This window comes from Convolutriloba macropyga, chromosome 1 (assembly GCF_964194025.1).
Source record: "Convolutriloba macropyga chromosome 1, txConMacr16.3, whole genome shotgun sequence".
NCBI classification, from domain to species: Eukaryota; Metazoa; Xenacoelomorpha; order Acoela; family Convolutidae; genus Convolutriloba; species Convolutriloba macropyga.
The window spans coordinates 3,994,766-4,016,464 of record NC_134468.1 but is presented as its reverse complement, the minus strand read 5'-3'; the positions used below and the strand labels follow the sequence as shown (position 1 = coordinate 4,016,464).

The 21,699-nt window shown below is 38.5% G+C and overlaps 1 protein-coding gene across 1 annotated transcript in view; it reads left to right on the top strand.

Moving 5' to 3' along the window:
- The window catches only part of LOC142344447 (uncharacterized), a 251,125-nt gene that overhangs the window by 102,059 nt on the left and 127,367 nt on the right, over positions 1-21,699 (top strand). The window contains exons 31-32 of the mRNA XM_075396101.1: positions 19,051-19,193; positions 19,927-20,077. Of these exons, the coding sequence (XP_075252216.1) occupies positions 19,051-19,193; positions 19,927-20,077 (294 nt within the window). The remainder of the gene's footprint in view (positions 1-19,050; positions 19,194-19,926; positions 20,078-21,699) is intronic.

The window sequence follows — 21,699 nt, the reverse complement described above, 5'->3', positions numbered from 1 at the left end:
CATACCAAAGTATTTCTTTTTATAGTATAGCAAAATTGAACCAATGTAAAATATTTTTAAAAAGCGAGTATAAAATCTTCACCATAAGCGATCAACAAAATTGTCCACTATTTCTTCCACTTTAAAGCACCAATTTTTGCACTGAACTCTCTCCACCTTGTTCTGTTCACGTGAGTTGACGGGAACTGTTCCTCTTTTTAATCGCACTCTTTAAATTGTTCTCATTTTTTTTTAAAAAAATTATCATTAATATGAGCATTAGAATTGCTAATTGAATAAGTTAATGTACAAAAATACCATTTTAAGCGCTTATTCGCTGAAGAATTTCTGAATTTTAACTAAGGTTAGTTACTGAAATCTGAAATCTCGAAGAATAGTTTCAAATTTTTTCTTTCATACTGGACGCTTAAATCCCAATTCGGAACCAATCAGTTTAACGTAAAGCCTCCTCCCCTCAATCATGTAGAAATACTCGTATCCTATTTTGTAATTAACTTGGTTGCTAAAATCGAGCTTAAAATCCGCCCAATCTTATTTTTTCAAGAAAAATATTTTTCTATCGCCCCGAAGAAACAGTTCCCTGAAGCCAGTCTATCGTCGTCTTCATCGGATTTGAAACTCTGGCTGATAAGTTTGACTTGCTCGTAGACAATTGTTTAAACATGAAGGAGGAGAAATGATGATTGGAATTGTGTCTCAGATCGTAACTCTCGTCTTCTAAGTCGAAAAACGATTCTGTACTTTTAGACTTGGCCAGATTCAATTCATTGGCATCCATTTTGATGTCTAACTATCATAACTTATCATACCCAAATTGTAATGACGAGTTTGTGATGATGAATGATAGAAAACGTCACTTTGGTTTATTTGAGAGTGTGAGAGTTCTTGTTAAGATTGCTATAGCTAGGTCATTCATAAAATGCCATTGCTCGAAACTTGTTTAATTTAACGTGTATAGTACACTAAGTATCAGTTTGACATCATTGCAAAGATAACATGAGCATCGTCTAGTATATTTGAAGTTCTTTTCAATATTGGTCTCATTCCTTTTGTGCTCTTGCAATCTTTATAATTTTGAGTTTGAACAGAACACGTATTAGAATCGCCTCTTTGATAATATGGTTTTGCTGGTCTCGAATTTGATATGATACCGAGAAAGTCCTAGATTTTGGTGAATTATTCTTGTAATTCTATAATATTCTATAATTTGGATCTTTATAACCTGATGACGTCAAAGATAAGCCGATATGATAATGAGACCCAAGAGAAAGAAAAGACAAACAATACAACTAACATTTCAAAATATCATTTTAACCTCTTTTTAAAATTGAGACTAACTTTTTGAAATTAAAATTTGCATGATTCCGATTTTTTGTCTAGTGTAACTATGATAGCTCTCTGTAAAGCTATTCTGGTAGGAGTTTCCTACTAATATTTAGGTTCCGTGTACCGTTTTTATGTTTCCTTTTCAAATATTTTTCTAAGTGTTTAGGTTCGCAAGCGTCCGGTATTCTGCTAAGATGAGAAAATTTCACAAGTTCTGAGGTTGGAAAATAGCACTAAGTTTCGCAAGAATCAATTGAAGAATGAATGAATAATTCGTGTTATGCATTTCATATTTATACTTTTTATTTACATTTTTGTCCAATCAGAATTGAGTTCATTCTATTAATAGATAGTGAATATTTTATAAGTTTTATTTGAGTCTGAGTCTTCATGCTCGATACTGCGGCTATCTAGAAAAGCGTTTAGCATGGGTTGGAAAACCCATTAATATGTGAGTTTGATCTCTGGTTTTAAGTAGTGTCAAGTTTTTCTAGATCGAAAATGTTCAGTTTTGTGGGTTTGTTATGTGCACTTTTGTGTGTCAGTTTTGCTTGTGAGAAGATTCCTCGGAATGATTCTGTGGCAATTTGTTGCCAGTACAATACAACTTTTGTCGTTGGGGATAGAAATGTGAGCTTTGTCCCCTTTCGTCATTCTGTATGCGGTGAATGGGTGGAGGCATCTGGAGCTCAGGGGATTAGTTTTGCTATTATTCCTTGCGTAGCTGCATTGGCAATCTCGTTCTTAGTGTGATTAGAAGGCCCAGAGAAGTCCATTAGCATTAGTTGTAACGTCAGTAAAGATTAGATTTGAGATGAACTAATGCAAATTTTTTTGGGAAATGTGGTAAGAGTTAATTGAAGTGGTTCCCAAATGTCTTTTTTGATTAGATTTTGTGGGATTAGGAGGAAATGGACTGACAGAAATTGGGGGAATTTTAATGGGAACGGTGATTGTGAATCAGTGATTTGAATTTCAGTTGAATATTTAATACTTAGATTGACTGCGAGCGGTCACGAGTTTTTGGTACAAATTTGTTGGGGGAAGGGGGGGGGGGGTAGATTCTTTTAAATTGTGTTTGCTCGGTTTTATTTGGAAATGGTTTTTTGGTTTTATTATTTGTCGAGTTTAGAATTATTATTTCAGTGAAGTATTATGGCTCGACAGTTAACTGGGTTAAAGGTGTCAAATATTCTATCGACACATCCAGAAAGGTTCGTTTTGTTTTTATAGTTTTAAAGTTTTTGTTTTCATTTGATACAATATTTAATATGGCCTTGTTTAGGCATACCCGGCAAAGAAGTGATCTATTGGGGGATATAAGTAAGTTTAAGGAGGAGTATCTAAAGAGGGGTAAGTTAATAGAACTTGGGTGGAAGGAAGTTCCATGGGTTGACGGATCTGGGTTGAAGAGTTGGCATCAATTAAGGGCTAAGTTAGTTGAAGAGGGGAGGGGGTCAATAGTAGGTGAAAACGGTTGGCCGAAATTGCCGTTAGAGATTCGAAATGAAGAAATAGTCGGAATAAAGGAAGACTTTTGTAGAGAAGTGGAAGCGGTTGCTGATATAAATCAAGTAGAAAATTTTATTGATAATATGCCGGCTTATCATGATGAATCACGCATATATGCTAAAGTGTCAGCTTATGATGGTTTGTATGGCTCAGTCGGCTGGACATTTAATATTGAAGGAATTCTAAATGGAGAAGTTCCCTCTGACCTAGATTGTAATAGGAGAGATGCAATGATACAGTTTGGTCCTTGGTGGACACGATCACATATAGAAATAGGTGGGAGTGATAGTATATCAAAGACAATTGTAGGAGAAAAACTGTTTCTCATTTGTGGGAGCTACACGACGTCCATCGCATTTGATAATGTTGTAGGAACACCCCAGTATTTCATGGAATTAATTAGACGTGGTCCTAAAGCTAGTGAGCTGCCGAGTGATATTTGGTTCTATTTATCAAATAAGTCTAGTGTTTTATGTCAGCCATCACTCTGTGCTCATGCTGTTTTAACAATGTCATTGGGAGTCTCCCTAGTTACTGGTTGGGAAGCACATGACTTACGAAATTCAAGAGTTGCCCAAAGGACATTTACTTCATTTGGGTTAGGGGCTCGAAAGGGAGTTGTTGAGAAACTTTTGAAAGACAAAGGCAAGGAAGCCGCTTTAGAATGGGCATTAAAGAGAGATAAGGACGTCGGTGGCTCCTCAGATGTTACGGAACATATACAATCTTTAGTAAAGAATGAATTCACTATGACTAAGAGACCATATAAGAAAAGGATTAAGTGGGGGGGTGTGCGTAAGTCTAATAAATTGAGTAAAACGGGAGACGTGGGCGAGCTGGAAGAACAACCAATTGTGTACACTTTCCTGCCTCCAAAGGATCCTTCCAAGCTTTAACGTAAGTTCCAGTTTCAATAATTTGGGTTACGGCAGGTGTGAATATTTATGAAAAAGTAATTGCCCGACCTTTTAAAGATTGTTATTCCGAGCTAAGATGGTGATATATGTCTACAAATATGGTTGAACAATAATAGTTTGATGCCAATTCAGGTGCAGAATAATTGTTTTTGAGAAGAAATCGATCTTTTTGTCAGTTCGACGTACCCAATATGATGTAGGGTATTCGTTAAAAAATAATTGCCCCGTGTTGGGAAATACTGCTTCAGCGTTAAAAGTAAGTTTTTTTTGGAAGAAATAAGTGTAATTAGTTAGAGTTTGATGTCAATTTACCCGCGTAACACTTTTTCCGGAGAAACATACACTTTTTTTTAAAAGCTTTTCTCTCACCTATTATGTTGTGCTGAGTGGTTTGTAGTGGTTGTTCGCGCTCTCTCATGCGGTCTTCGATGATAACAGAGGTCTAAGTAATCAGATAAGAATGAGTACAAAAGTGTTTTGAACCGTAAAAAGGGGTTAAATATGAGTATTCTGCTTTTTTTGTAATTTTCTAAGTTTTTGTTAAGAATTTGTAAAAGGAATATAATGGAATCTTGTTCAATATATACACACAAGGTTTACATCAAAATGCATTTTAGTGGGGAATGAGATTAGTGTGAAGGGGTATGAGGAGGGGCGGGTCGAAGTAACAGGGAATCATTCATTGTGTAGTTCGAATGTTGGTTCGAGGGTGTCGTTGCTGGGGTTTTTAAGACTGTCGAGAACTTGTTGATAGTCAAAACAGTTGAGGCTAAAGGTGACGGTCTTTAGGGTGTATCCCGGGTCAACAAATTCTACAAAAAGGGAAATGGTACCGTCATTGCGGACAATGTAGTCGTCAAATGTGACTAGCATTGCTCGGCGACCATGACGCAAGTAAAGGTACATGGGGAAAGGGAGAATTGTTGGGAAGTAACCCTCGTCATGGTCTTGTCGGTAAATATCCCAATTAATGAAGGGCGAATTTACATTATCGTTTAAATTACTCATTTTAATTAATATTTAGTAATTCAAATTCCCCGTGTAAAAATTCCTCTGTGCTAAGTTCTATAAATGAAATAACGTCAATGTAGGAGGGAGAATTTTTTTCAAAAATTACTTTGTGGGTTGTATTTTCGAACGTGGTTACCCAGAACACAATGGACTCATCAGGAAATTTAAGGTATTGATCAAAATAACACAAGGAAATATTAAAATCTATATAAAAATACATAAATAGGGTAAATCTTGTGGATATAAAATCAAAATATGGGAGAGTGTCTTCATAATGTTCGAGTGAGAGAAATTCGGGGGTTGAGGACCTGGACATTAGTGTGTTTGGGATTTTAGTTTGGAATTGTCTATGGCGAGTAAGGGGGTTGGCTGAAGGGGGAACTTGCGATTGGGGAAGGGGTTAAAGGCTCATCTGAAATAATTTCGTAGTCGGGGGATTCTGGGGTGTCGGGGATAGGCTCGGGATGCTGTGAGTGTTGAGGGAGGTTGCCAATAACTAAAGGATGGTGAAAAATGAAATCAATGTTGGCGTTTTGGTTATTGTTATTTATGCAGTTTTGGATTTCTAACCAAACGGGGGATGTGTAGTCAATTATAACAGGGTATGTGTGCACGGTCACTGTGTCGTTGATAATAAATTCCTGGCGTATATTAAGTTGGATGAGTGGTTCCTGGTGTAAGAAAAAGGAGATTCTATAACTATCGATTGTGGCGTTGTAATGATTAAGGGATGTAAAGATTGGGTTTTGTATTTCTATGAAAAATTCGTAAATGGGTTCAGCCATTTAAAATTTTGTTTTTCCATACAATTTAGTAAATGCTGCTACTGGAGTCTGTTTTCTGCATTCAAGGAATAAATAGTGAAATAATGCATTTCCCCAAATATTTCCGCTTTTCTGAAAATAATTCCCTGTCTTGTGATTGGTTGGTAATTCAAATTTCCATTTTCGCTTTAGCTCTTTGTTAAATCGTGTATATTTTTCATTTTTGGGGTCTGAGTTGTGTTGCATTTCACACATTCGCTTCCCCGTGTGAGGTTAAAACTGTATTTGATTTCGTTTTATTTAAAGTTATTCTGGTTTGATTCTGTTATGTGGCAGGTAAGTTGATTTATCATTTTTCTCGGTTATTTAGAATGTGATTCCTTGGTTGTTGTTTTGTTACTAGAGTTTGATGGTCCCTGATGTCCTCTTTTTGGATTTGAAAATCAAAGAACCTGATAGGTCTGCTTTTGCTCGAATATTAAGAATACCGCTGTTGCTAATTTCTGTTTCGCGTGTCTTTCCGTTGGTTTTTGTGTTAATGCTGGACTGCGATTATTTATGCGCAAACATCTTTAGCGCTTGAGCTGATAACTAAGCGGCGTTTTGGAGGCTGATGAGATTAGCATTGTAATGTAAAAGTTTTCTTTTTTTCTTTTAAGTTTCCGGTTTTTTTTTTAGATTTTTTTTGCCAAATTTTGAAATAGCATCTTTGAGGAAAGACTTAGGAAAAATTTTAAGCCGGGTTCCACGAGGAGCCCGGGGATCCGTTATTCTTTTTTTTTTTGAGTCCGATTTTTGGGCTGAAAGTTTGAGGGTCGTAGCTCTTCTAGTTTTCGAGATATCGCACTTTAAAGTTGAAAATTTTTCTCGACACTTGTAATTTTTTTCAAAATTAGTCTTTCCAAGGGAAATTTTTTGGACTTAGGCGTTTTTGCTTCTCAGATTTTTGTAAAAAAAATTTTTTTTCCTTTTTTTTTTCTTTTAAATGAAAATTTTTTTCTCTTAGACACTTCCGGTGTTCATGGTTCGAAGCGGGTATGCTCCGTAATGGGTGGGCAATTTTGGTTGTGTATGGTCTGGTATATGAGTATAAATTGGTTGAGAAGTGACAGGTGGAGGTCTGTTAATATGTTCAATCGTTAGTGTGGGCTCTTCCGATCTTTTCAGTCGTTTGATGTAGTCCCTCAAAAAGGTGTACGGTGTACGTACTCGTGTGCTATCGTTGTCCTGCTGGGTGTCAAATTCGTTTTTAATTTCCAAAGGCAGAACAAGTGAACATTTATGTAGTGGATGTTCAGGATGCTCTTGTAGATATTCATAGTCATTGATTGCAACTACTTGCACTGGCTTCGTTTTGATCTTTCTCCCTTCGTGTGTTATTCGGAAAGGAAACCGGCGGTGTAGTTTTGCCCATTTATGTAAAAAATGTGAGTATGTGAGATGTAGAAAAACACTTATCAGGAATGAAAGGAATCCAAATAATAATGACATTTGCCATGGAATGTATTCTTTCAGTCTGTTCTCAAGCTTTGGTTTCAGTGCTTGAATCTTCTCCAATATTGGTTGTGCAATTTTTTCGATCGTTTGTTTGCTGGTTCTTCTTGAATCAATTTGTTGGAATTGTGGCTGTATCTGATGTAGAATTTGAATTTGTGCTTCTGATCTTGATGAGAAACTTGGTAATTCTTCAAGTGGCGGTAGGAGGCTAAAGATGGTACTTATTGGGTCAGGTAATTGGAAGTCAAGTCGTATTGCCGGTACCGAATCGCAAGCTGTAAGATCTGATCGTAAATGAATGTTTGGTCCACGCAGTTGTTTTCCACATCCCAGTGTAATGATGCAAACTCTGCATCCAGGATGCTCAATCCTTGCTAAGGGATTGCTGCCATTCCCTGCGCTCTCGATGAGTGTGTAGTCGTCGCTTGCCGATGTAATTAACCAACGACCGAAGCCGAGATTGCGAGCATTTTCAGTCAATGGCAATTCGATTACATCCAATTGACAGCGTTGCAATGCAAGTAGCTCGTCGTCGTGGTATAAAAGTGTAGCCATGCAAGACTGATAAGTCTGCTCTGTAGGTATGGCTTTTGTGCATATTGCATATTTTTGGGACCCAATACAATTTTCGAGCTCTTTGTCATCGATAAACGCGAGTTCTTCTCCGTCGTCCGAGACGGCCATGTATTTGGCTTCTAAACGCCAAACTAATGCTTTGCCTGTATCCCCGTCTGGCATGGGGATGGGAATGGCATGCAGCACATTCATAACTGTGCTCTTTGATGCCATCGGTATGGCCAGTGTCAGGATCAGACCTGATTCAATTGCCTCAACTTGTGTGACCAATTTTGTCTCATAGTACGAGAGAATGTCTTGGATTGGTACGGCAAGTGACAATCGGTCCTGTAGCCCATTTTGTTGTAAGTGTACCATTGTAAGGATTTCATGGAGCTGCTGACGAGGTACCAGCGACATAGGTAATAGCTGGTTCATGAGTGGTGTTAGTGAATTCAGAACGTTTATTCTAAAGGTGTACAGAGCTGCTCTGTAGGTTTTAATGTTCGCCAGAATTGTCTGAAAGATATTGCTTAAGACAAGACTGTGTTGGTTTATTTGTTCGCGTACATAAAGGTATTGTACGCAATTTCTCATATGGTGGACATTCTGACGGAGCGCAGTGAACTGCCCCTCTGCTAGCTCCCAGTTCCTGTTTTGGGTTTTAATTATCTCGTCCTGCGCCTCTTTTATTGCTTTAAGTTCTCCCGAGACTACAAAGAATTTTTCGTTCTGTGAAGTTGTTATCTGTTCGACATGTTCTGTCAGGTATTGGAGGTAAGCCATGGCTTGTCTGATGTTTTCTTGGTTTCGTTTTACCCGTTTGTCGCATCCTCCAAATACGGATTTGATAAAGCACAGGAGTTTGTCTCCTGCGCCAATGCCAATTCCCAGAACTGCAGCAGCTGCGGCTGCAGCGGCTGCTGCCCTTGGTTTTCGAGAAAAAGTTGTGTCCGTTGCGGCGTGTGAGCGGAGGAGTTGTGACATTTCTATTTTTAAGGTTTCGATATCCTGCTGTGCGAGTTTGTTTTCCATGATAGCTTGTTTCGCGATCCATTGTAAACCAGATGTTGATTCAGTCATGTTGGTATAATTGAGTGGGCAACCATAATTCTTTGAAGTCCACATACTTGCCAGTTCTCGAGTGAGATTTGTAAGTTTCGACTCTACTGTTTTATTGTAGACTGGGTAAGGGACTAGAATTTCTGTCTTTACAAATTTTTCTGTTAAGAGAATTTTCTGATGTAAGTTAAAAAGTACACCATCTTTAGTTGCCACTGCCGGCTGGTTACTTGAGGCGGTTTGAATATTTGTCAATAAGTAAAGTAGGAAGCAGGCTATAGCTTGTTCTGGAAGGTAATTGAACATGGTTTATGAATGGGGTTGTTTTTTTTTCGAGTTGAGAATGCTGCTGATTTCGAAGTGAGTAAAGTTGAAGAATGATTTTACTAGTTATTTTTGTGGTATATATAGTGAATACAAGCGATTGTCATTGGGCGAGATAATAGCCAATAAGAATGGAGCAGTAAAGTAATGACGTCATAGTAAAGAATCTTCTGTATCCGTTGCGTAGTCCAGAGTTTGATGAAGATTACCGTCAATTTGTTGCCTATGGAGAGTTAGTGGAATGACCCGTCTTCTGTTTGGTAAAATTGGGCCTAGGTCTATTAATTCTCTGGGAGGTACCCTATGCCTTAATGGCGATGAGTGCCTAGGACCTTGGAAATTAATGTCTGAGTCAGTTTCTGTTGTTTCGAATACTGGATCGTCGTACGATGCTACCTCGTTATATTCTTGGGAGTTGGTTACTGCTAATTCGTTTGCTGAATTTCGCAGAGAATCTTCCATTCCTGGTGTTTGTTCAGTTGCATCATTGTTTTGGGGCATTGAAGTGTTGGTTTCCGCAGAATTGAAGGTATCCTCGATGTTTCCCGAGGCTATTGAGAAATAGAACTCAAGCGAGGACTCGGGGTCACTGGTGCTAGTTTCTATATCGCTGTTTTCTGTATCACTGAAAACAATGGAGAGGTCAGGGTCAGGGTAATGACTGAGTGGGAAGTAAGTGATCACTTTCACTTGCGGATCTTCTTCGGAAACTTGTAGGCTGTTATATACTGAGTGCTCTCTTGCCAATGCAAGGTGGTCGCTTCGTCTCAGGTTGTAGGGCCTTTGTGAGCCAAATCGTGCATCTGTTTGAGGGAAATTACTGTTTGCGGAAAAGACGTAATCTCCCACATCTATTGTTTCTGGTGTTTCTCTTGCTTCAGACGGCACGGAGCCTTCTACAAAGAATGTATTTTCGTCGTATATAGTTTCCTGTTGTATTTGTTGATGGTTTGTTGGCGGTTCTCGTGCTGAGAAGCTCGCTGTTTGTACATTTTGATTGAAACTGATTGATCTCGTTTCTGGCACTGTTCTGGGTAGAGTCATTGCTTCTTGGTTGATGTGGTTCTCGATCTGGTTATCAAAGAACTGAGGTTCTCGTTCCTCTTCAGGGATTGAGGGATCGGCCTCAAAATTTCGAGGGTCGATTGATGCTAAGTCTTGGATTTCATATTGTGGTTTTATTGGTCGCAATCGCATTCTGTGTACACATTGTGTATAGTTTGTGTTAATTTTCCGCACAATATAGTTGGCATTTGTGAGTCTCTTTTCCACTCTGTACATAGGAATCCATCTGCTCTGTTGTTTGTTCATAGTTGCGATTTGTGTTGTACATTTTGGGTCCAAAATGAGGCAATAAGTGTGCTCTTTCAGAGGAGATGCATTGGCTTTCCTGTCGTAATATTTCTTGTATTTGAGGTATGAATGAATAAGATTTTCTTTCACGGAAGCGAATAGCTCAGTTGTTTTATCCTGGATTTCCTTTATGCAATCCGCTTTTGGCTTGTGTTGCCAAAGACGTGTATTTTGAAAGCGTAGGTCGAGTGGGTTGACTGGTGTGCGTCCGTGAAATACGTCTGATGGCGTACACCCTATTGCTGGAGCGTAGGTAGTGTTGTGTATGAATACTGCAATATCAACGTATCTATGCCAGTCAGAAGACGTTTGGTTTTCATTTATTCGCAGAATTTGTTTGAGTGGGGCGTGGTTTCTTTCGAGTAATCCAATTGTTTGTGCGTGTTTCAATGTGCAGTGTTTGAGTTTGATCTCAAGAATTGTGGCAAGTTCGCTCATTAAATGTGACGTGAAAGCTGTCCCTAGGTCGCAGATTATCTGTGATGGAATGTATGAATGTTTCAGGAAGATAGAAATAAGCGCTCGGGCTACAACGTCGGCGTCACCTTTCATCAGAGGTATTGCGAATAAGTATTTCGAGAAGACATCTATCCCGGATAATATGAAGGTGTACGGTGAAGGGTGCATTTTGCCGACAAGGTCGATGAGGAGTACATCTGCTGGAAAATTTTGTAAGGAAGACATTGGTTGTAGAGGCGGTCTCAAAGCTGCTGTGGGACTAGGTTTAGTTTGTAAACAAGTCACGCAGTTTCTGATGTAGTCAGTTAGTGTTTCGGTGAAATTGGGGAAATAGAACCGCTTCCGAAATTCGGCTATGGTACGCGACACACCTTTATGTCCGCTCCAGACACTGTTGTGGATGCGGAAGAGTACTTCTTTTTGCAAGTGAATTGGAACACAGTATTGTTTGATGAAGCTGTTGCCCGTGTGATTGTAGAACTTTCTGTGTAGCACTCCGTCAAACATAGCGAGTCTTGGGTATTGTTTCAGGTACTTTTTCAAGTCTGCTGAGAGATATTGGGCGGTTGTTGGTGGGCCTCTTTCGAACCAAAGGATAACTCTTTTGATGTCTGAGTCTTTTTGTTGTTCGGCTCTTAGATTCAGTGGCGAGTGACCGGTTGTATCAAAGTCGTCCATTGGATTGTGTTCGTGTATTGCCTGGAGCTGCGCCGGTTTTATTTGTTGAATATGAACCTCCTCAATGATTTCTGTTTGGTCTGTTTCGTTGACGGTCTGAAAAAGATAGTGTTTCCTAGTGTTTTCCTTGGATGTTTCGTGCAGGAGTGTATTAATTGAGTTGTCCGGGACTTCGGCGGTAGTGTCAATTTGGACTTCACTGATTGGTATCTTCGAGTTGATGCGAAGTGTGAGTTTCTCCTTCGGGTTTATGTGTATCCTTGAGAGGTAATCTGCCGCGAGGTTGGCTTTTCCAGGGATATGTCCTAGTATTATGTCAAAACTCAATACGTGATCTAATGCGTTCCACAGCGTTGGTGGAATGATCTTTGTTTGAAAGAATCTGGTGACAGCTCTGTTGTCTGTCAGGACTAGTACTGGTTTCTCGCATCCCCAAAGGATGTTTGCAAACATATCAAGGGCAAAATGAACAGCAAGAAATTCTTTCGCGTAGATTGACATCTTGAGTTGATTTGGTTTGAAAATACGTGATCCAAAACTTACAGGTGCATAAATTTTGTGTTCAGACGTTCCGTTTGCCGTTTGGGTGTAATCCTCGATCATTAATACAAATCCAGCAGCATAGAATGATGCATCGGCCATAATGACATATTGTCTATTGGTCATCGGTAGCCTCAGTGATATTTCACAGGCTGATTGTAGATCTTGTGTCAGTTTCTTTAGCATTATGGTGTGTTCCTCTCTTATTTCAAAGTCTGTTTCTTTCTTAAGTAATCTGTAAAAAGGAAGCAGCTTTTCTCCGAGCTCTGGTATGAAGGCTTTGTAAAAATTGAAGAAACCGATCATTCTTTTTGTTTGCTTAACATTTTTCGGCATCTTGAATGTTCTGAGAAACGTCGCGATTTTCTGTTTGATGGGGGTCAAACCCTCTGAAGTTATCGTGTTCCCCAAGAACTGAATTTCCTTCAAACCAAAGGCGCATTTATCTGTAGCTAGCTTCATTCCTGATTCTCTGATGCACGTAAAGACTGCTGATAGTTTTTCCAGCATATCTGGGAGATCATGAGCACCTATTCCAATATCGTCTACGTATTGAAAACATTTGTCAGCGGTAATTACGGGGTCAAGATTCTGTCGCATGAATGAGCTGAATGCGCTAACACTTCTGCTCAGTCCTTGTGCTAATCTTTTAAATGCGTAAGTTCGCGATGCAAAATTGAAAGCGAGCAGTTGAATGGATTGCTCGTCGGCCATTGGCACGGAGTAGTATCCGTGGCTTCCATCCATTTTGCAAAAGAGCTTTTTGCCTGCAAGATGGCTTCCTGCGTCAGCCAGTGTTGCTATTGGGAAATTGTTGTTGTTACAGTCATTTCGAATCAAGTGGTTGATTTTACGCAGATCTATTAATATTCGTAGTTTGCCATTCGGTTTTCTTTTTGCAAAGATTGGTGATGAATATCTACTGAATGGCAACGTTGTAATCACGCCGTAGTATTGTAATAAGGCGAGTTCTACTAGGAGATCGTCTTTGAGGTGGATGGAAACTCTTTGGTTTTTTGAATATACTGGTCTATCAGTATCAGGCGTCAGTTTTACTGAGAATTTTGAGGTGTAGCCAATGTCAAGGCGATGTCTTGTAAATATATCGTTGAATTCCAATAAGAGATCCTCTGTCTTCTTCTTTTCGTCGTCTGTTAGGACACTTCCGTGCCAGTTAAAGGATTCCAAGAATATTTTTCGGTCCTCTGCATTATCCAGTGGTCGAATGGACTCTCTCTTCTTGAAGCGAATGAGTTCTTCGTAAATCCGTTTTTCTAGTCCTGTGAGTTTGGATGGATCTTCAGTTGTCTCTGGGGTTGGGAACCAATATTTTGCGTTGTGGTTAATTGTGATGTGATTTAGCTGGCCCTTCGCTACTTTCTCAATATGTTTCGATATGGTTTTTGTTGTCTTTGAGAAATTATTTGTTTCCAGCAACTTGGGCTCTAATGGGATAAGATAGCGAGCTTGTTCGGGTGTGATTATCGTGAAGGTTGCAGGTAGTGTGTTTCTTTCGATTGTGATCGGTACTTCCGTTGTGTTGATAGCCATTAGTTGAATTGGTTTGTCCTTTAGCATTCTGTTTATCGTACTCGTGAGGCAAACTCCTATGTTTTCGAATTTTGTTGTGGGCTCTACTATTCCAATTTGGTGATCTGCTTCTAATGGTTGATAGGGCATGAGTTCAATCATTTTCTGTTCGCCGGGGTTAATGATAACTCGAGTGGTTGTTTTTAGATAAATTTTACGCTTATTATTGAATCGTTTTGATGTTTTTGAGCCTGCTGTCTGCATCAAATTCAGCTGAAATGTGAAATCAGGGAAATGTAGATAGCGGTTGTGGGCGTCGATTGTTATTTCATTTTTGTCGAAAAAGGGGAATCCAAGTAATATGCCTGAGAGTTTCTCAAAAACCATAAAGTCCTCTGTGAGTTCTAAATGGCCAATTTTGAATGTTAGTTTTGTCGTGAATAAGATTTGAGACTGATGCATAAACGCTGTGGAGACCGTAATTTCCGGTGGTGCCTTTTTTATGGGTTTTTGCGTTAGATTATTGTAGATTTTATCAAAATGTTTTTGTGACATAGCGCTACTAAATGCTCCAGTGTCAGCTATCGCTTTCATTGTAATTGAGCCTAATTGAATAGGAATTAGAAAGACGTTTTCGTTATAGCTAGTTGTACAGTAAGAAATTTTTTGTAGAAAAGCATGCAGGTTATTCAGTTTTTTGGCTGTTGGTTGAATGGCATTGTTGCGTCGCGATAAGGTGGTTGCCTCTGAGTGCAATCACGTGCGGTATGCTCGTTGCTTGCGCATATCCTGCAAAAAGTTCGCATTGGCGTGGGAGATCGTTGTCGCTGGTTGTATTGTTGACTTTGGTTGTTGTATCTGCTTATCGCGTTTGTACCTCTTCCTCTACCTCGATAGAAAGGGCGGTTATGATAACCTGAGAAGCTTCTATTTTGGTTTGGCGTTCTGTATGCTGTGTTATTTCTGTTGTAGTTTGTGAAAGGCTTGTTAAATTTATTCTGGGTGGTGTTCGGCCATCTTGGTGGCGTTGTTTGTGAGACTGATGCCTGAATTGAAGCTATTCCTGCTGCCATTATGTTTTCGACCGCTTGGTTAAAAGCAGAGTTTTGGGAGCTTGTTAGTGAGTTGAAGGCTGTGGTGTGTGCTGGCTCTGGGTTTAATTGGTCTATTCGAAGTCGTCTTTTGACTATGGAGCATAAGTCGTTTACTCCGACATTGTCCAATTCTCTGAGAAGAACTTTTTTGTATTTGAAGGGCATCCCCTGTATAAATTGTTCTCGGATTCTTCTTGTGCGCTCGTCATTGCGGTCAATTCCGGCACCAACGTCATCGACGATTGCTAAGTTGGCAAGCCGCTGTAAGTCAGTTAGAAAATCGTCTGGTTGTTCCTTCACGGGATCAAATTTTCTGCTCTGTAAGTCTAACTCAAAATTACGCCGTTGGTCTGGGCCTGAGTAGCGGTTGCGTAACTGTTCTAATGCGTCATCAAGGTCGTTTCGTGTGTTTTCTGGTAAGCGTAGATAATAGTTTAATGCGTTTCCGTCGAGGTGTAAATGTAGGTATCGGGCTTGTTGGTTGTGATCCGCCGGAATTCTGGCAACTGCTATGCTTGCTCTCAAAAGACCTTCAAATTGGTCCCAGTTTTCGTTGGGTAGTCCGGCAAAACGTTTGAGCGATACGTGTGGTGGGTGCGGCGCGGCCATATCTGTTGTTGTTATTTATGAGTGAAAGGAACAATTCTCCTGTTGATCTTGTCCGTTTGTTTTCAATCGACAAAGTGGGCAGGTCTGGCGTATTGGTTTTTGTGAGGTGATTAAGTTGGTTTTTCCTGTATTAGCTTCTATAAGTTCGTGTATATCACCTTCTTGGAGTTTGAGTTTTAATGAGTTTGATTTATTTTTAATAATGAATATTCCATACCTCTTGGAGATCAATGGAACAATTTTGACATTGGGGAGTTGTAAAACGGCATCCAGAATTTGCTTGTTTTTGAGTGATAAATTTCCCAAAAGAATAAACATTAATTTGAGATAAACATGAATTTTGAGACAATTGTTTCTTTTTTTTTTATGAAGCTTCAGCTGTGATGATTTTTCTCTGATTCCGTTTCTTTAGTGTTGCAGAATGACGCTCTTGATCTCTGTCGCCATATGATAGCTCTCTGTAAAGCTATTCTGGTAGGAGTTTCCTACTAATATTTAGGTTCCGTGTACCGTTTTTATGTTTCCTTTTCAAATATTTTTCTAAGTGTTTAGGTTCGCAAGCGTCCGGTATTCTGCTAAGATGAGAAAATTTCACAAGTTCTGAGGTTGGAAAATAGCACTAAGTTTCGCAAGAATCAATTGAAGAATGAATGAATAATTCGTGTTATGCATTTCGTATTTATACTTTTTATTTACATTTTTGTCCAATCAGAATTGAGTTCATTCTATTAATAGATAGTGAATATTTTATAAGTTTTATTTGAGTCTGAGTCTTCATGCTCGATAGTAACCTTTTGTGTTGAAAAACAATGACTCGTCTTATTTGTCTTTGAGAACAAGTTTGTTTTCTTCTAACCAACGATTTTGAGGCAATCGAACCCTTTGTTTCTATAGACTTATGATCGAACGCAAGCAATGTTTTATGATAACATTCTGACCAATTTCAAACCGTTTATATTGAGTTTTTGGACCTCCTCCTACTCTCGTCAATTAGTTTGGGTGGCTTTCTTCTGGTCTTTTAATGGTGCGTCTTGTTGCTGCTTTTGGCAGTAGTAACAATGATAGCCATAGCCAGTCTCAAACCTATCCCAAATAATCTGAGTTGATGAAATAAGGAACTGATTGCAAGCGGTATCGGATTCCAAGCCGTATCGGATTCCAAGCCGTTTGAGTGGACTGTTTTTTAACATTGATATTTTTGTTGCATTTTTAAAATTTCAGAATATCGGCGATGTAGTATAATGTTCTTCCGAATCTGGTATTAAGCCGGCCATTTTACGCAGACCTCAAAATGCTTTATTGTGTAGTCAATGAAAGTTGCAGATGACAGGTTAATGACTGACTATGTAAACATGGGTGTTTTTGCTCCAAATTTGACTTTTTCCTGTTCCGCATACTGTAATCTAATTTTAAGTTTTGAAATAGTTTTTTGTATCCTCAATTGGCGAATGCTTGGAATTGTTTCGCATTTAAACGATTTCTATGAAAGACATATGATTGTTTTAAACAAGATCATTTACAAGAACGTCCCTCCCCTTATAGGGTGGTTGGCAAACTCAGGGGCAGCAAGTCAACTCCTACATACATTTAGAAATTCGGACAGTAGTCAATATCGAATTAGCATCATATGCAAATTATATAGAATAGCTTGAAGAGAATTAATAAATACACTCGTGAATTACGAAGGAGTTGATTGAATCAAAGAAAAGCACCAAAGGTGAGAAGCACTACGCCCCAGAAAATCAGTCTCTCCTCCCCAACAATAGTTCTAATCGATGCCTCGACGGTTGTGCGTCGCCAGAGCGTGCGGGATCTGCGGATGTATATGATTGAGCATTGCAATAGAGTGAAGCTTGTGTTCGTCTTCTTGTATGTGATGATCTCTGCGTTGGAGTCCTTCTTTTTCTCGCTTAGCTTCCCTACAATGAGTTTCACGACTTTGGAAGTAGAGGGACCTGCTCCTACAGTACAGGAGGAAACTATGAGATTAAAGGTGGCCTCCTCGACTTCTCTGATTCGCTTTTCATACTTCTTGATTTGCTCGGGATGTTTTTAGGCCTTTTCAATTGATTTCGGACCGCTTTTGCATGAGGGTTAAGTATCTTAACTTAAAAAAGGCTCTGCGAATCTGTTTTCCCATAGGCCGTAAGTTCTGATGTCTAGTCTTGCTTCGTCTTATATGCTGTGCTTTGATTTGCGAAGGTTTCCCATTGCATAGTCTGAAGACATGGTTCAACCTCTCGATCGTCGCATACTTTGTCTTTCAGATTGCCCCAGAAACTGCGAATTTTTGTGTGCCTTAGGTGAGTGCATCCGCCCTTTGGACAATGTAAAGCATGGGAACTGTTGTGGGAATCCCTCTTCACATGCACATGTTGATGGATTTTTGGTGGATTTTCATTTATATCTCAGAGCGATTCCATCACAAAATTCTGATTTGGTTATGTCAAAGTTGTACCTCTGTAGAGGGAGAGTGTTTAACCAGCATGATGCTCCATTTTCTGTGGCTAAATCTGTTGCTTATTCCTCCCATTTTGTTAAGTCGCTTTGACTTCTTTTATTTTAATATTTGATCTTTTTCGCGTCTTATAGTAATAAGTAAAGGATCCGGTTTTTCACGTTGTTCCTTTCGGTTTTCTAGACCAGGAGCGGTGACCTCGACGCATCGTTCGCACTCATATACTTGATCACTAGGAAGAAGGATCTTGAGACAGCCTCCGCGAATCCGCAGAGGAAAGAGGTCCATCTACTTGTTGCTTGCTGAATGCAGGATGACTAACTATGGATGGTTTTTGTTCCTTGCTTATAATATTTTACGTACTGGCAGTTAGTGTCTGCGAGTTTTTCGTAGTTTTTGTTATCAGAGCCAGCTTTTGTTGGACGGCATTTGTGAAGGCTTTGGTCACGTTTTCTGTCAGCTCTTTTCTTGCTTACTGGGTTTTGTCAGTATTTGGCTATGTTCTCTTTTTGTGACGGAAAATCAGCGCAGGGTTCAGTTGAGCCAGTGACTGAGCTGAGGACTCTATGCCCTTCTGCTGCAACAACTTCGTCTTTTTCGAAAAATTTTAATAACATTGCACCCAAAGACATTGGAATAAACATTAAATTAAATGCCTGGAACGCTTAGCAACTCTAAGCTCAAAATGAATATAAACATTTTTGCTATGTTGGTAGTGAAAAAGAACTATTCGGATTGTCGCAACATATTGCCCGTAAAACCAAAACTTTGTTTGAGAAAACCATTTTTGTTTATCGTTTAACTTGAAATCTGCACAAAATTTAATTTGTCACTATATTTTGATTATTCAAATCAGGTGTGTTCTTTTTTCAACCTTTTGTCACTATCAAAGGAATTTTTGATATTGAGAAAAATGTTTTGCTGTTTTTGCCCCTTTTCGATTTGAATTAATGTAGGAGAATTCTTGCGTAAAATAGCGCGCAATACAAATTTGTTGTATTTTTGTTGCATAATACTGGGCATTACGAATTTACAAAATTCACGCGAAACATTTTCGTTTTCGGTAACAAAATGATATCAATACTTCACATGACCGTATTTAGTTTGGTGTAGTTATTTTATACTGTGCAGGAGCATTCGTGATCTTAAATTGAACAGAATACAGTACTAGCAAAGCCAGGAGATATAAAATTGTAAAAGGTTTTGAAGGAACAACAGATTTGTTAAAAGCTTCATTTCTATGTGGAAACAAGGAGGCTCGGTAACCCATTTGAGTATATGGTTCCCCACCCCCCTCCTCAAGACGGGTCGGGACAAAAACATAACTTTCTAGAAACAGTATCTGGACTTTGTGTTTTTAGGAGGTGTTACAGAAGACGCAGCGTAAGAAGAAGGACTTAGCTCAGCGGAATAGTGCCTTCACGAATAGCAAGAAACAGGCTACAGTCACTGCAAAACTCGCGACTCTCCAAGAGGATCTGACAAAGTGTCTGAATCATGCAAGGTTTGCTGTGTTTAAACAAATGACCAGTTTCTAGTCTCTATGATCTGATTTACTATATAGATAACCGTTCTGAATTTTCAGTTTTTATTCATTAAGAGTGCTCTTATGAGTTTTTCATGAAAATTTATCTATATTGTCAACCAAACAACCGTCCAAGAATAATTGATTTATAATTAAGAAAATGAAGTATTGTAATTTGCACAGTGATGTCTGAGTTTTTTTTCCATAACACATGAAGTTTCTGTTAACACATGTAGAATAATCATACATGAAATAATATATATTTTTTTCTGCATAATACACGAAGTTTCTGGTTTAATATGTGGCCGCTCACAGTAATAATTGAACGTTAAATGTCTTGACTTAAATTTGAAGCATAAGGTCAAATTCAGCGTGTCTGGGAACTGAAATTTCATGCCAATTTTTAGTAAAGGTTGGGTCATTGGATGATTATGTATTCGAAAAATTGATAGGGTGAAATCTTATCTATAATGTCAAAGTATTGTTATTTGCGCAGGGATGTCAGATTTTGTATAAACTTCATGAAATATTGGCCAGCAAGTAAAAGTTAGCATGCGGATGCTCATAATAATTAACTGTTTCCGTAAATGCCTCTATTTGAAATGTAGCTTAGGAACAAATTCAGCAAGCGTGTCTGATAAGTAAATTGTTTTTCTATTTTTTAAATAAATAGTTTAGTCATTCACTATTAATGTATATGGAAAATTGATAGGGTGAAATACCACGAGTGGGTTCAATATGAGAAGTACAAAGAGTCTCTGGACAAGGAGATGCTGGCTCTCAAACAACAACTGGACAAACTCAGCTCTGGGTTTCTCCCGTTGCACACGAAGCCTGCTCAGATTGTTCTCAACAACGCCAAGGTATGTTTGGCAAAATTAAATTCAGAAGAATGTGTTAGTTTGGTTTTCACATCGTATCAAATAATTGGATTATCATTTCATGCTGAATGAAACTTTCCTCGTTACGACGGGGGATTGAATTTTTACCGAATTTTTTACCGAGTTTTTACCTAACTAACTAATTCTCGTGAGGCAAAGTATAATTGTTTTGAAGCAAATTATAGTTTCGACTGCAATTACTGGTTCTTTGAGGGAGGTCTGACACTTCGGGTCGCTTCCCGAATTCTTGCGGCTTATGTTCTTAAGGTTTTTTTTACCAGAATTAGTTTTTGTTCAGGCGGTTTTTTTAACCGAAAAGCGAATGTGTGTATAATTGTCGTGTGAATTTTTCGGTTTTTTAAACCGAAGACCGAAAATGTGTATAATTGCCGTGTGAACCTGAGTGAATGACGATTTTTGTTTATGCGCTGCATGAACTCAATGACTTTTCGAGTTTCTAAAGTATATTTGAGATAATTTTTTAGCCAATTTTTCGTCCATTTCGCTATTCTTTGCTTGTAATTTGGTTTTGCGTAGAATTTTTGTTTAATAGACGCTGTATCAATATATGTCACTCCGGAATTGTTGTTGCAGTTTTTTTAGAGCATAATTTATTTCAAGTGGCTCACTTTTGTCCTTTTTTTAAAAAAAACTATTTGTTTTTCTCTCTAAAGTTTTATTGTATTTGGACCGTTTAGTGGTCTTTTTTTGTAATCAGTGTACATAGCAGCGTTCCTCTGATAATTCATGTCTTTAGAGTTTCTTTTTTTGACGTGAGTGTTTTTGAAGATCAACTGAGTGTGTGTAACTCTAATTGAAGGTTATTTGAGAGCAGCTAATAGAAGCAGTAATAAGTTATAAAGATTCTAAATCAAAATATAAGATCTCAGCAGTTAATGAAAAAGTCTCTTTTCGATCTGTTTTTATTATCTGTTTGAGACTGCAGATCTAGAAAGCTATTCCGGCTGTTTTCTGGCAATCTGCCGGCTATATAGTTTTAGTTATGCCTACATGTCTAGTTTTGTTAACTAGCCTTTGCAACCATGATTGAGAGTCAACTTTTTAAATAAACAACTTTTTCTGGCTATTGCTGGCTATTGAAGGAGATGTTCTCGCAGAAGATTTTTCATAATTGAATTGCTGAAACCTTTTTCAAATAACTGCAAATCCTCATGAAACTTTTTTCAAATAGCCGCAGCTCATGAAGTCTTATTTAATGCTATCGGTTGCGGCAAACTACTGAGTTTTTTTTTCAAAATTTACTGGTGTGTTGTAAAATGTGTAAATGCATTTAAGTTTGCATGATATTTATCAAGTATGTCCCAAACTTATATCACATTTCAGCTGTTATTTTTTGCAGCACCACAATTGCAACGATTACATTTGTTGCCCAAGGTTTCAAGATCTCTTAAATCTAACTCTGTTTTAATTGATGATAAGCTCTATTGTAGGCATTGTATTTGAATTTCATTCACTGGCCCTTGCTGTTAATAGAAGAAGAGAAACATGCAGAATTGTCCCCAATGTAGACTGATGGGCTCATGATTAATGAGAACTATGTTTTTAATTGCTATCAAACGAAGCTTGAAGCAATTATATTAGAC